The 15698-nt window shown below is 44.5% G+C and overlaps 1 protein-coding gene across 1 annotated transcript; it reads right to left on the bottom strand.

Annotated features, from left to right (window-relative positions):
- Positions 1 to 742: 742 nt before the first annotated feature.
- LOC146195710 (chymotrypsinogen B-like) lies at positions 743 to 6985 on the bottom strand. Its single transcript, XM_084596263.1, has 6 exons — positions 6746 to 6985; positions 5319 to 5511; positions 4426 to 4546; positions 3480 to 3618; positions 2820 to 2965; positions 743 to 1340 (listed from the first exon to the last, which is right to left on the bottom strand). Exons 1-6 carry the CDS (start codon positions 6840 to 6842, stop codon positions 1137 to 1139), a joined length of 900 nt encoding a protein of 299 aa, XP_084452389.1. The 5' UTR covers positions 6843 to 6985; the 3' UTR covers positions 743 to 1136.
- Positions 6986 to 15698: the final 8713 nt, after the last annotated feature.

The following is a 15698-nucleotide window of genomic DNA, read 5'->3' as shown; positions in this document are numbered from 1 at the left end:
CTTTGAAACGGGGTGGTAGCCGTAGCTATTATGCTGAATTTTTTTCTATATCTTAATTATTGATTTAGATCAGTTAACTATGCCATCATTTTTTATTGAATCTTTATTTCTACATTACTGACATTAAGTTACTTTTCTGCTTTTAAGCCATCAATCTTCCAATCGTTTTTTGCTAGCTTCCACCGCCGGTTTATTCACCCGGCCACTGATATCTCTAAACCCTAGGGCCTCCGGAACAGTGACTGCCCCTGCATCGACTTCCGGATGGATAACATAACATTCAAGTAACACATGAAACACATGAAACAGCGCCATCTACCAACAGACCCGTCAAATGAGTGTTAAATCCATTCGGCCATTCATGCTCAGTGTGTGAAAACTGCGGCTTCTGCCGATCTGCTGCCCCTGCTACCGGAGCACTCTGAGTGCTTTCGTCTGAACTTCCCATCGCAATCCATAGGTTACAAATCTGAGCGCAAAATCGTGGTGTCCAGCACTGTCTGCGTCCAATGCTGACAGCAGTTCATCAATTCAGCACATAGTCCGCCTAATCACGTAAGCAGCGCAGCATGACTAGACATCGTGACCAGAAACTTTCAGTACAGAAAAGTGGGCACTGTGTTGAGCTAACAGAGATGGTGCAACTTAAAATATTCAATTGCATAAGCTATATTTCAGTATTTTATATTTGGCTACAATCACAGAGCACACATAATTAAACGCAGAAGAAGAGAGCACACAATTGGCGAGTAGAACTCGATTTTATTTGCGTACAAACTATTTTGAACGCCTCGTCATTTCGGCAGCCTCCTCGTCACAAAGTAGGCTCCGAGCACCTCAGTACTTTAGTGAGATCCGGCAGTAAACTAAACTCTTTTGTTGCGACAGTCATGTGATTGTGAACAGAAGGAGGTCATAAATAGATGCAGTAATGGCTTAGAAGCTCACGCCCAGATCTCGCGCATTCTTTCTTGAAATAAATAGCATATTTTTGGCACTTTGTGAGTCTGGACTTGTTCACATATATTACGATGGTGTATTGCACATTGAACTCTCGTCACGTGACAGTATAGCTCCTGCGAGCCAGCGGCATTTAAAATGCGTCCACAGGAGATCACTGGACCTGGGAAACGGCATTACTTCAATGTGCAGACCTGCGATTTCCGACTTTGACTCCTGGCGCCAAGATAGGCGTTGATGAAGTTATCTGCAAAACTTGCCACCCGAGTGAAGACCATGGGCAACGTTGGGTCCCCGCATGTAGGCGGCCCTCCGGAAAGGATGCCTTGCAGGAACCACTGGCCGGCGATGTTCTGCATCACAGGTGCTCCACTGTCTCCCTGCACATTGGATTTGACGAGCACACTTTTAGTCGACCTCAGGCCAGGATCCTCAAGACTCTCAGTCACTTCGAGGCAGTACTACGTATATATGAGGAATTAGGTGTTAATTTACCTTCTGTCTTCCTCTTTTCTTTCCTGGTAAACATGGGCCTAATTAGGAAGCTAAAGAAACTGGCGTCGATCCTCCATGAAGGCGCCGAAGACGGCATATTATAGCATCGTTACAGACAACCTCAGACACAAAATTGATAAAAGAAGGCCTTCATGAATTTTGTAACTAAAGAGAAAGTTACTAACCACACTCCAGAATCTGAGCACGTCAAACTCTATGCGGTCAAACTTATTACCTGATAGAATCTTCACACAAAAGCATTAACCACGTGGAACTATTTCCCAACACGTGAAGTTAGCATGACTTACAAGGAAGGGTATGTCAACCAGTGAGACGAATTCTATTACATTCGTATCACTGTATGCAAGTAAGATGCAAGAAAGCAGTTTTTTTTTTTCATTTGACATGAGCATAAAGCTGAAGTGCATACCCGATTTGGTGTTTTTTTTTGTTTTTTTTTTTTGCACAGCCATCTTCTTCTTGCACAGCCATGCACGTACGTATCTTTTAACGTGAAGGCTTTAAAGTTCCCGCTCACCGAAAATCCGGCGCCGACGTTGTGAGCGAAACATTACGAGCATGGCACTGTCAGGCGGTAGCTGGAAGTTGAGATGGCCGCGCACCTTCGCAATGAGTTGGGTTCACGCAGAAACTGCCAACTTGGGCATCTCCTTTCATATGTGAAGGTTACATCAGAATCAGCCCCTTAGCCCCTTGTATTCACGTTACCCCTAGGCCTCGCAGGCACCTTTACACGGCTTGGTTAAAGCAAAGCTTTATTATATGTGGGCAGGAAGCCTACTTGTCGTGTCGTACCCATGAAAAATTAGCTAGGGTTTAGCTTTATTTAAACCCAGTTGGTTGCGTAAGCAAAGCCGACGTAGCTTCTTTTTTAGTTGTTTCTTTTTTTTCCTTTTTTTTCTGTTTCTCTTTCTTTTCCTTTTCTTCTTTTCCTTTTCTTTTTCTTCTTTATTTTTTTTCTTTCTTTTCCTTTCTCTTTTTCTTTTCTTTTTCTCTTTCGTATTTTCCTTTCTCTTTCTTTTTCTTCTTCTGCTGCTGCTTCTTCTTCTGCGGCGCGGCGTGGCTGCCGAGCGGGTTTACCCGACGGTTTGAAGAGGGGCCCCATCTGCGGTCGCTCTAAAGGTTAAACGTGGCTACCGGCCGGGTTTACGCGACGGGCGTAGTATTGCTTAGGCAATAAAATGGAGCTTAAGTGCTACCCATAATTTTCACGCCACGTACTAAACGTCCAAACGCACCGCAGGCACCAGTGACCAGTGCTGCCAAGCACTGCGTTTACTTAGTAAAGATGCTTAGGAGGCGTCTCCATGCTTCGCGCTGAACAAAAATTATAAGCTGCGTACCTCACAGAGTGAACCGTGGTCGTGCGATGCACACAGAATATCTTCAGAAAGGCTGACATCAAAGGACTTGGAGCATTTAGTTTTGCTCATGAGCGTCAATTTCAGCTCCTGCAGTGTTCTCCTCGTGCGTCGACGCGTTGGCTTCCCTGGAACAATCAAATGAACACTTCCGGTTAATATAAACGCTAAGAAGAACGGTTTCGTAAAGGACAAAAAATGCTCAAAAACCAAAATCACTGTCTAGGCCCGTTCAGTGCATCCAATCATCCCTGTTCCAAACTAATATTTCCTCGTGCCTAAAAATGCTAGTTTGGCTGGCCTCAGCCATGCGGTTTAAACAATATACCCACAAACATTTATTAATTTATGCTCTTAAAATATTGTGGGTCATTTATATTAACCGTTTTTTTTTTTATGCAACGCTAAACACTGCATCCAAAGTTATAGTTAGCAGATTTTTCTTTGTTTGGTTTGAGAATAACTGCTAGCTCCAGCACTCCTCTCCTTCTTTTCCGCCCACACCTCCCTGCTAACTTCTTCCGATTCCCCGTCCTTTTCCGCTCTCTGCTTTGTACACAAGCACATAAAATCCTTAATATCATCACAGCATAGAATAGCTTATGTTTAAAAAGATTGTGGGAAAACATTTCCGAGCCATACCTTTTCTAACAGTCCATCCTGTTGTGTATGCCTCAGAATCTTTTGGTAAGTGTTCATTTCTGTCCGGCAGACACACGGGCCTTATTCCACTCTTGAAGTCTACTGGCTGAGCCAGCTTTATGATGGCAATGTCATTCTCCTGCAAATGAAAAGAAGACATGGGAAAGTGAATGATTGTTGATGGGCCCTGTTCTCTTCTTTCTTTTTTTTTTCATCTGTCCCTTAAGTCATACAATTTATAAGTGTCGCAGCGGAAATAAGAAATAAACACGTCAATGCTTGTAATTTTAGAAGTGTGCCGCTTCATCAGAATATTTGCAATTGCCATTGAAGATCAAAAGTGTTCTCGTTAATGTCGCTGTAATAATTCTCACGACGGAAAAGCAGGCCCACTAACAAAATATTGAAAGTTAGAAGTTTGATTCATACTGTGAGTGGTGTACAGCAAAATATTGTGCTCAGAAAAGGAGGCACTGCGCAATGCAGTTAAGAGCAGCCTGTGACGTCATACCTAAACTCTTCCATTACGAGCCGGATCAGGCTGGAACCGTCCTGAAATATAATAGCAAACAAGGAAAAAGACGATGGAGAGCTATTGTAACTTTGTGATGCTACGCAGAAAAGTCACTGTCCAGCTGCATTCCAAGTAATACGCTGCTCCAGTCCCACATACAAGTTTTTTTTTAATCTGTTCAAGAAAAAAATAATTTTCTGCATTATGCGCTTAGGCTCCTTTTTCTGACAGTGTTTCCCGTGCTCCTGTTGAGTACGGCAAAATACTTTTATCGCTTTACGAATTTAGTGCAAAAGTACACACCAGTAGTGCACACTTTTTTTTACGCATTATTGCAAGAATGATTTTTGAATTCACAGATACGGGCATAATTCGAAACGGTCACAAAAAAAAAAAGGACGTTTGGAGTGTCTTGCTCCGTGAATCACTCACACTGCCAGAATAGTTTTGGTGGATGCACATTTCCTCAACTGACAGTGCGACTTCGCCTTCATCCAGAGTGCTCCTGCGCCATGATCCCAAGTGAATCCGTATTCCGTCGCTGGTCCGTTTGCTGTAAGAAAACGCACATTGTGTACCAGGCAGTCAATTTCCTGCACGAATAGTACCTGTGACGATATGCATGCATTTTTTTAAGGCTAGCTGTATTACCCTAGCACTGTGGCATGCGATACTCTTCGGCCACCCCCTGCGGCGTACAAACAAAAGAGTAGGAAACGAATAAAGCGGAAGTGGCAGTAATTCGTGTAATTTAGCCCTGGAAATTCAGATATTGCTACACGATTAGTTTTATTCCGTGCATTGGAATTATGCAACGTGCTCCTTAAATTCGCATTAGTTAGCGCGGATACTGGTATCGGCATCCATGATTTACGCCACTACCTTGAGTGCGGTTGAACAAAGAGCTCGAATGAGCATATCCAGCTTCTCTAATTTTCTCAGAAGACAGAATGTGACACATGGCTTTCTTCATTACAAAGTTGTTTTTTCTAGCTCAACTGGTTTACACATGGCACCTGAAGGCTTAACTGTCGGGGCTCTTGTGTGAAAGATGACCGAGAGTTGTGACACAAATTGTCACTAGAGTTGAAATTGTTGGCCTTTTTTTTTATGTTCTCTATATAAATGTCCTCTGGTGAAATGAATTCTATCGTCATTGACCAACGTTAACCCCCCTTTTAGCTCGCAGCAACCTCGACCTTCTATCTCACTCTTATTAAATATTCTTTTTTGCAATTGTGCGCTTAGGTCTTATATTGTTAATGTCGAGTAGAGCATATAAGAACGCCATGCAGCGAGAATGGTTCGAAACAAGTTTTACTTACTCGACGCAGTGCGCGGCGGTCACCACGTGCTGATCGGTGATAAGCGCCCCGCTGCAGTACTGCTCCGGCCGGAACTTGGCGATGGTGTGGATGGCAGCATTCCAGGGCCAGTAGGCTGGCATCACGTCTGTGGACTTGCTGCCGCCGTATAACTGTCCCTGCCGCATCGGGGCAGTGCCGCACTGTTGGTAGGCTGTTTCACGAGTGAACAGGATGTTAAGTACGCAAAAGTGTTTCACGTATACATCGGAAATGCATGACATACACTACATACTCATCAATGCACCTTCCTCGCTTTGCACTTCTTTTTATTTGTAAGACACTATCCTGTTCAATAGCCTCTGGTTAAAAGCATATTAAACCCTTTTTGCCAGAGAAAACTGCTCCGTTGCCTCAAGTCCACAAGCTTCCATACTCTTCACGCATTGTTTTGAGAGCCAAATAAAAACTGCAAGATGAGCATTTATCGGGTCAAATTAAACGATTGTAAGTTTAGTCACACGAATATTAAGTTGCATCGTGACATGGGACAAAGGTACTTAAGCATCTAACATAGGAAATCGCACTTCTTGCTGCTCTCCGAACGTCTTGCAGCTTCGTCATGACGCGGCTATCCTGATTCATGCAAGAGATGCTGCCGACAGTGTGCTTGTTTTCGATGTAAATTACGGGAAACTAATGCTTCGATGTGCGCAATTCTTTTTTTTTATTATTGTAGCCCTTGAATTTCTATGTGGTAGAGTGAGCAAGGAAACTTGCTAGGAACTACGTAAACTGTGTCTGTTTACAGTGGCATTTTAGCTTCTATAGGCCCACATATATCAGCTAAATGATTCTAGAAACAAATTTCGACCAACGCAGTCCGTGTACTTTTTTTATTTTTCACTGCCGCGCATTAGTCTAATGCTAGCAATACTATACGACTGCCATCGAAGGCCACGGAAGTAAGCAGGTATGGCAAGGTAGTTTATTAATACACAAAACCTTTAAACGCCGAACTTTCGGCCTCTGCTGAGGGGGCGCTAACAAAATGGTTCAGCAGTCAATGTTTTATCGCGCAGTGTTCGAGCGTATTCGGCTTAGTGCAGGCATAATTCCTGATAAAACATACCGTCTATATCCGCTAATCCACGGCCATAAATACAAAGGCACCGCCAGATTTCCTTGTACCACCATTTCCCATCACTAAGCTTTTTGCCACCCCAACCATGCTGTAACGAAACCAGTTCAGAAATTGCAATTCGGTCTCACACGCTTAGAGTTCCCGATGTAAAAACAAGCAGAGATGCACAGTGGAGTTGCAAAGTTCGGTCGGCACCGAAAGGCAGTGTTCACTAGGTAAAAAATCTTAAATCTGCCACTTTTTTTTTTTTTTTAAATATCCGGAGGCCACATCAAATACGTAGGGATAGGACAGACTTGCTTACCATTGCAGGTCAGAGTGACGGTCGCGATTAAGGCCAAGACGAGGCATTTGTTGGCTTCCATCTTCTCAGTCAGCGAACCAACAGCGGCACTCTTCATGTCGAGGGTTCGCCGGCCCTATGTATATCTGGTGCCTCGCGGCCTTCCTTCACCACTCGTACGTCAAGCTGCGAGAGTCCTTGAAAAACGAGCTCTGGGATGGCTCAAGACACGCTTCTGTGGTTCACGTGTCTGCACTTGGCATTCCCTCTGTTCTTTTTCCCGCCTAACGATCCAGAGTGCACATTCCTTGCTGCACGGCGCTTTTAATTCGCTTTTTTACCTCTTTATCTGCTGAGTGAGGACGTGTTCGGAGAACGAAAAGAAGTCACCCCTCCCCCTTCCCGCTGTACACAGGCTTGTCGGAACCAGAAGTGGTTGCCACACGAATGCACTTACCGTGAGAAAGAACGGATGTCAATTGCGAGACGGCAGATATTTGATACTGCTGTTTACGGCCCGACAAAATTTCGGCTTCCGGAACCATCGCGTCTTGTGCGTCTGTTTCCTTCTCTCTCGTGACGTCATGGTGCGAATTCTTTTCCAGATCCGCGGCGCATCACGTAGTTGCTGACGGAATGTCCCGCACGCTACGCACTACGAAACTTAATTAAGCTTAGCAGACGCACATCACTTGCATTTACCGTTTGCATACACTGTTTTGCATGTAAATTCTGTATGCAAACCACAGCATTGCTTTCGTCACAGCAAGCACTGAATGTCGCTTTCCCGAGAGCCTGCTCATTGGCATTCCAGTGGATGACGTAGTGGCATGAAGAAGTCCTGGTGTGCTAGTCAGGTTAGCCATCTGTTGCTAAAATTGCATTGGCGAGACCAATATACTCGCAGTCACGCTGTACTTTCACCAGGAGCACAAGTTGCTGTGCCCTTTCAACATATTCGCAAAACGCAAGAAATTCAGGCGCTTATTTCCGGTTCATGTCACAGACAGTAAACACGAAAACTCTATAGATGTATGTTGTCAAAGGTTGCTGGCTTTGCACGTCAATGTACATGTTCCAATGTTCTCGTGCATGAGAAATTCACCTGAATTTAGGCACTCGCACTCACGTCAGCTATACAGAAGCTTATTTATAAGAAGCTTCCATTACGAATCGTGTATGACTGGATGACGTCACGGCGTCATTATGTTACAGTGATGGTTCATAATGAACGACTTGCAGCTCATCACAAAGATCACAGAGAGAGAAGGTTTCGTTATCATTTTTTTCTAGGTGGGGGGCGGGGTTGTATATTCCAGCAATGCCACCTCGCATTGACTGCGAGGACCAACTGGAGAAAACGTTAGGCGAAAGCATTACTTGTCCAAATAAGAGGAAAGCCATCAGCGTTTTGCTGGTTTAGTTAATCGCTGTAATGTTTATCCTAACTCTGAAGCTCATACCTGCTTCAGTGCAGCAGTAGTATTGCAAGCATCAAACGGTAGAATTTCTGAAAACAGGATACATCATGTGTTTTCACAGCAAAACTCACGTTTTTTTTTATGCATGTAATTACTCCGAGTCACCTTACCAGACCTAAGTTTTCAACATCGAAAACGTGAAAATCTAGTACAGCTCGTCACAGAAACTGAACCAGTTACTGTATTGTCACTGCCATGTGAAACGGTTATCTACACGCCTAATTGTCACCCTACCCAACTGTGCCTAAAAACAACGAAAAACATTAAACACTCTTACCAAGTTAAAACCTTTCCCAAAGAAGGAAATTACGCAGGTAGGGTTTTTCGGAGTAATGTCCGCCAGAGAAAGCCTTGTCTTCTCAAACTAAGCTACTAGTAATGGTCGACAATACTTCCCTCAAAGGTCTCAAACTAATGCTGCGTAAAAGCGGTCAATAAAATAAAAGAACGGGGGACTGCCAGTGTCAGAAAGCTTGCCCCTTCAATTAGTGGACAGCCTTACCACGACTATGCTTTAAATAGATAGAAGCAATAAAGGACGCTTAGCAGACTGATGCCCCTTCAGCGCTCTGACACTAATGAGGTGCCGGTTGCTCGAGACACGCTTGCGAAATCATCTTCAGTGCAGCATGTAGGCTTTCCTGGCTTAGATCAAGCTACTCCGCAAGGATACATTCTTCATATCTTCTTCTTGAGGACGCTATGTTTGGTAACACGAGCTGTGGAGGTTGCCCTCGGATCTACGCAAAACCTGGGTCATTGCCGTACGCACTACGCCGGCCTCGGTTGGGAAACTTTGTCCTTTGTGCAAAGTTCATCTTTCTTGCGACCAAACAAAAAAAAACATTTAGCCGTGTCATATCATGCACAAAGGCAAAATTCGCGAATGCATGTTCGCCAGGAATGCGGAAGTCCGCTAGCACTGAGTGGTAATGCGGGCCAACTGACTATGACTCGTTTTCTTGCAACTATGCACCAAAACAAGCACTTAGGCCTTTAGTCAGAGGTTTCCCGAGTTGTTTCCCAGCCGTATGAATCATTGGCGGAGAGATTAGCTTCTACATTCTTGTAAATCGAGAAGGACCCTGGTCCACAGCTTTGAGAAATTTTGTACTCCGTGAAAGCATCATAGTATCCGAGGTCCTTTGACCAAAGCTGTACATAACACGAGAGGGTATTATGGACAATATTCATATTACTAATATAATAAAGACTGGTACAAACCAATTTAATACAGGGAATACGGTATTAGTATAGTTCTTCCACATACATGCACAATAAATTATTTGTGCCCACGCGGCGAAAATGCGGTCGTCCCAGCTGCAGCGGCGGTACATGTCTATGGAGCGGGAAATTGAAAATCAATTGAAAAGAACTTGTACCTGAGCATGTAGGTGCAGGTTCAGAACAACACAGCAGCACAAAAGGTACTGGGTATCAAAAGGGGACCGGACGTCCTGTTCCCCTTTAACACCTGTGTACTTTTTCTTGCGCTACTGTGTCTTTCTCGGCATGTGTTTCTGTTTCCTTTCTACGTCCGTGTACCTTTTTGCGTTCCTGTGTCATCCTGGAAACCAATAGCTTCCTTTGAGGTTACAAACGCACCTTGAGTGACAGTAGCGTGACGAAGACAGACCAATGTTTTGAAATGCTTCGCCGACATGTAAATTCGTCCTCTAACTGTTAAACTAACAGGGATGAAGTCGTTTCCATCCAGAAGCACTTCATACGTCGCAACAGTAACGTCATCAGGTACTAACGTCCTCGGGATAACTCTTCCTAATCATGTCCTTCGGCGGCTGCCGCCCGATGTTCTAATATAAGCTCTAAAGGATATCATCTGCTGCTTTGCTCCAATCATGGAAGCGACGAAAAATTATTATGCACACTGGCATGTTCCCTGCGACGTTTGGTTTATGTGACACATCCCGCAATCCATCCATCACTTTTGAGAATTACCCACTGACACCCCGCGCAACTCAGAATAGTTTTCGGAATTTTGTCACGACAGTTTCATTCCTTTTCAAGGTCATGAAACACCAAGCCATGTTGTTTTTTCTTCGAGGGCGTCGAGATGTGTCGCCGGAAGACGCAAGGTAGTCTCATGCTTTCTCGCACCAAATCGCGATGTCTAGAGCAATGGGCAACGGAAACAGCCGCACACTGCATGCTTTGTTTTGATTTCATTTTTTATTTATTGTTCTAAAGCAGTCTGCACGAAAGCCATTTGTTTTTTTGCCCATTTGAAATTTCTTTCTAATTCGGACCCACAGAAGTTGATTACAACCAATCTTTTAACAAGAAGCAACATTTGGATAAAAGCAGCATTTCGATTGTTAGGTTCGTTTCTGACCTTAACCTTTTCTCATTTTTGTTTTTCTGCTTACTTGATAACTGCAAGTGACCTGTTGTTGACGATTATGGTTTAATGTCCAAAACAGCCTATGCGGTGGCTGGCAAAGCACTCTTGTACATAGAGTCAGTACCGCAATATTCGCTATACTGTGACCCACAGTGAACAGCAAGGTGAATATTTTCTAACCATTCGCACACTGTCCTACAGCCGCAAGTACAAATATGCAGGGCGGCCACAGAAGAAGCAAGTTCTTACTTGACAGCCTGTAACTGTTTGAGGAACTGTTAAGCGTACTACTCCTTTTAACATTTTGCAGGGGATTGGTACCGACAGCTTCAGACTATATTTTCTCAATGTAAATATCAGGACTCAATTACTGATAAAGAGTAATGCTTTCCAAGATCTCAATTCAGCTAAGCACAGAATCTTTTCTCTAAAATGTCTTTTTTTTTTAGTATTAAAGGAATATTGTCGAATTGCAAGAATTCTATGCATTTTGGAGTAACGTTAAACAGGTAAACTCTCACAAACGGGGATGATACTCATAGTTTCCTTCGTGGAGGATGCTACAAACAAGAAAGTTGCCGCAGATACAAAAGGATCGCGTATATACCCGTTGATTTCAATATAACAGTTAACATTCATGTTTCCTCTTCTTCGGCTAATCTGAACAAGCGCGTTTCGCTTTTGTTTTTCTATTTTTGATTTTCTTTTTACAGGCACCTCGCTTCAGTTTTGCTCTGTACACGGGACACGTAAGCAGCAGCCGGTTTTTCTCCACAGAGATAAAGACAACAGTGCTGACGTTGTACACTGACGCACCGGCGTCTGTCTAATGCCTCTGTGCAACACAGGGGCTAGTTGGTCCATCACATTTGAAGACTTATGCGCTACTATGGCTACACATGGGTATTTGCGCTTGTGTCGCCTGTTTTGTATTATCTGTCCCCTTGTGTAGCTAGCCGCGCATAAGTTTCCAAACGCTGCTACTTATTTTCACTGAGCAGTCGGGTCGTACCCATGCAGTGGCGCTTTGAAGACAGCGACCATATCCTAGAAGTGGACGAATCTGTATATCATGAATCACCACAAGTGCGCTGAATGTCGACACATGTTTGTATAGGAGGATTAGCGATTCCAAATCAACCTGGTAGGAAATACAGCTGCAGCAGAATATCTAAGTAGAGCACTAAGGAAACGGCGAAATGCCAACATTGGCTGACAAGAAACGTAAACACGGAAAGAAGAATAAAAATAGAAGGTTGGTGAGGGATCTGGTAAGAAATACACCAGCAGTGAATTAGAGAACAATGGGAAATAGATGGCGAATAACCATGACAATCTGACTAAGAACACTATTAGTTCCAGCAAGAAAAAGATTATCAAGAGAGAGAGTGAAGAGAAGGAGATGAGGGAGCTAGCAAGTTCAGTTCAGTTCAGTTCAGTTCAGTCGTTCAGTCATGTCCGACTCTTCGTGACCCTATGGACCATGTCACGCCACGCTTTCCGGTCTCTATCTTCCTAACATCACATAACTTCATCTGCAGTGCCTCGAGGATGCCATCTAACCATCGCGTTCGCTGCCTACCCCTTCTCCGGCGACCCTCAACCTTTCCCAACATCAAATCTTTCTCAAGCGACTCCTCTCTTCTCATCAGATGACCAAAGTAGCTGAGCTTTAACTTTAGAAATTTTAACCCTCCAATGAGCAGTCAGGGTTTATGGTCGACAATATCGACTGATTTGATTTGCTGGCAGTCCAAGGAACTCTCAAGAGTCTTCGCCCACACCACAATTCAAACGCGTCAATTCTTCAGCGGTCAGCCTTTTCACAGTCCAACTCTCGCATCCATGCATCACAACTGGAAAGACCATAGCACGAGTTATACGGATCTTGTTTGGCAGACTAATGTCTCTGCTCTTTACTAGGCGGTCAAGCCTAACCATTGCTCTCTTTCCCAGAAGCAGGCGTCTCCTAATTTCATGGCTGCAGTCTCCTTCCGAGGTAATCTTGGAGCCCAAGAAGAGAAAATCTGTCACAGCTTCCACTTCTTTTCCATCGATGCTCCAGGACTTGATAGGGCAAGACGCCATGATCTTTGTCTTTTTAATGTTCAGTTTAAGCCCAAACTTCTCACTCTCTTCTTGTACGCGCATCAGAAGTCTCTTGAGTTCCACTTCACTTTCTGCCATTAAAGTGGTATCATCCGCATATCTAAGGTTGTTGATACGTTTTCCAGCAATCTTCACTCAAGCTGAAGACTCGTCCAGACCGGCCATCCTCATGATGCACTCTGCATATAGGTTAAATAGGCAGGGCGACAGTATGCAGCCTTGCCTCACTCCTTTCTCAATCGGAAACCAATCAGTAAGACCATGCCCAGTTCTGACTGTGGCTTCTTGTCCTTCATACAGGTTCCAGAGGAGACAGATGAGGTGAATTGGAACTCCCATCACTTGGAGAGCTTGCCACAATCTGCTGTGATCTACGCAGTCAAACGCTTTCGCATAATCAGTAAAGCAGAAGTAGATGGGTTTCTGGAACTCTCTTGCTTTTTCCATGATCCAGCGAAGGTTGGCAATTTGGTCTCTAGTTCCTCTGCCCTTGCGAAACCCAGCTTGCACGTCCGGAAGCTCCCGATCCACATACTGCTGCAGCCTTCCTTGCAGTATTTTCAACATCACCTTGCTAGCATGCGAAATAAGCGCGATCGTGCGGTAGTTGGAACAATCTTTGGCACTGACTTTCTTTGGAATGGGGATGTAAACTGACCTCCTCCAATCCTGTGGCCACTGCAGGGTTGTCCAAATCTTCTGACATAATGTATGCAGAATGTTAACAGCGTCATGGTTGAGGTTTTGAAGCAACTCAGCTGGAATGCCATCAATTCAGCTAGCTTTGTTCTTAGCAAGGCTGGCTAAGGCCCATTCAACTTCACTGTTCAGGATGCCCAGCTCGAGACCAGTAATCACAACCGTCTTATGTTGGGTTTGCACATTCGGGTCCTTCTTGTACAGTTCTTCTGTGTATTCCTGCCACCTCTTGTTTATCTCTGAGGCTTCAGTGAGGTCCTTGCCTTGTTTATCCTTTATCACGCCCAGCTTAGCACAGAAGCTTCCTTTGATATCTTTGATTGTCTTATACAGAGCTCTTGTGTTCCTTAATTGGCTGTTGTCCTCAACTGCTTGGCACTCTATGTTCAGGAAGGCATTCTAATCTCTCCTTGCTATTTTCTGAAATTCCGCATTGAGAGCCTTGTATCTTTCTCTTTCCCCCATAACGTTTGCCATCCTCCTTTCCTCAGCTATTTGCAAAGCCTCTTCAGATAATCAGTTTGCTTTCTTGCATTTCTTTTGCTTTGGAACTACCGTAGTAGCAACTTCTTGCATTACATCACGAACATCAGTCCACATCTCTTCGGGCTCTCTGTCTTCTAGATCTAATTCTTGAAATCGATTCCTTACTTCCATACCATATTCTAATGGAATTTGATCCAGATCATACCTGAAAGGCCTTCTAGTTTTCTGCGTTTTCCTCAATCGAAGCTTAATTTTTGGCAACAAGAAGCTGATGATCGGTACCACAATCGGCCCCAGGCCTTGGTTTTACTGCTTGTATAGCACTTCTCCATCTCTGCCGGCAAAGAATATAATCGATCTGATTCCTGTACAGACCGTCCGGTGAAGTCCATGTCTACAGGCGCCTCTTGTGCTGTTGAAAATGAGTATTCGCTATGGTCAGGTTGTTTTCTTGACAAAACTCTACTAGCCTCTGCCCAGCTTCATTTGGCTCGCCAAGACCGAACTTGCCTATAATTCCGGATATTTCTTCAATCCCGACCTTTTCCAGTCTCCTATGAGAAAAAAGACGTCTGATGATGGGGTGCGGTCTAAAAGGCATTGTAGGTCCGCATAAAATCTCTCACGGTCAGCTTCTTCAGAAGTAGTGGTCGGTGCATAGACTTGGATAACTCTTATGTGGAAAGGGTGACCTTGGATCCGAAGGGAAACCATTCGGTCGTTTTGGGGGTTGTACCCTAGCACTCCTTTGCCCATTCTTCTGTTTACTATGAGAGCGACCCCATTCCTTCTCTTGGATTCGTGCCCACAATAAAAAACATAATGGTCGCCGGAGTTAAATTCTCCCATTCCGGTCCACTTGAGCTCGCTGATACCCAAGATATCAATGTTCAATCAGTCCATTTCTCGCTTTACGACATCCAGTTTACCTTGCGACATAGATCTTACATTCCATGTTGCTATGTGATATATCTCCTTGCAGCATCGGACTTTCCGGTCGCTTCCCGACACATCCACAACTGAGCGTCCTTTTGGCTTTAGCCCAGCCGCTTCATTCGTCCTGGAGCTACTAGGAATCGCCCTTTGTTCATCCCCAGTAACATGTGGGACGGCTTCCAACCTTTGGGGCTCATCTTCCGGCGCCATATCTTTAATGGTATTGTGACTGGCCATAGGGTTTTCTTGGCAGGAAATACTGGAATGGGTTGCCATTACCTTCTCCAGTGAATCACATTTTGTCAGAACTCTCTGCCGTGACCTGTCTATTTTAGGTGACCCTACACAGCAGAGCTCACGACTTCATCGAGTTTCGCAAGCCCCTCCGCCACGACAAGGCAGTGATCCACGAAGTACGTAGTAAGTATTCGCGATTCCAGCATTCCATGCGGCACCTGGCGGCAAAACCATGCAAACGCTCCAAAGAGGTCCAGTAGCAGACGCCCCTTGCTCGCGCAATGGAAACCCGCTAGCAAAGCGCTGGTAGCACCGCGAAAAAGGACAAAACCAACGGCAAACCGATTCTGCAGCCGTTCCGTAGCACAGTGGAACATTGTTTCATGTATATACTTCGTGATCCAGCGATCAGCGCCAGAGAATCGATGCATTTTCAATCTCCGCGGAACGCATTGTCGTGACGCTGGGGCTATGTCGACCCGGCCTTCACTTGATAGCGTGCAGAGACTCCGGGTTGATGAATTGAATCTTCGAAGTTAAAATATATACAAGCAGGTTTAATGGCACTTTGAGAAAACGTATGTACATGAAAAAGAAGGGTATATCAGCAAAATGACAAGCGTTAAGAGTTCATAGCGAGAAGCGTCTGGATGAGCCGTTTACC

Source organism: Amblyomma maculatum, chromosome 3 (assembly GCF_055883805.1).
Source record: "Amblyomma maculatum isolate TAMU_Amacu chromosome 3, ASM5588380v1, whole genome shotgun sequence".
In the NCBI taxonomy this organism is placed as follows: domain Eukaryota; kingdom Metazoa; phylum Arthropoda; class Arachnida; order Ixodida; family Ixodidae; genus Amblyomma; species Amblyomma maculatum.
The sequence above is the reverse complement of the archived record's forward strand: the minus strand, read 5'-3'. Positions and strand labels throughout refer to the sequence as shown.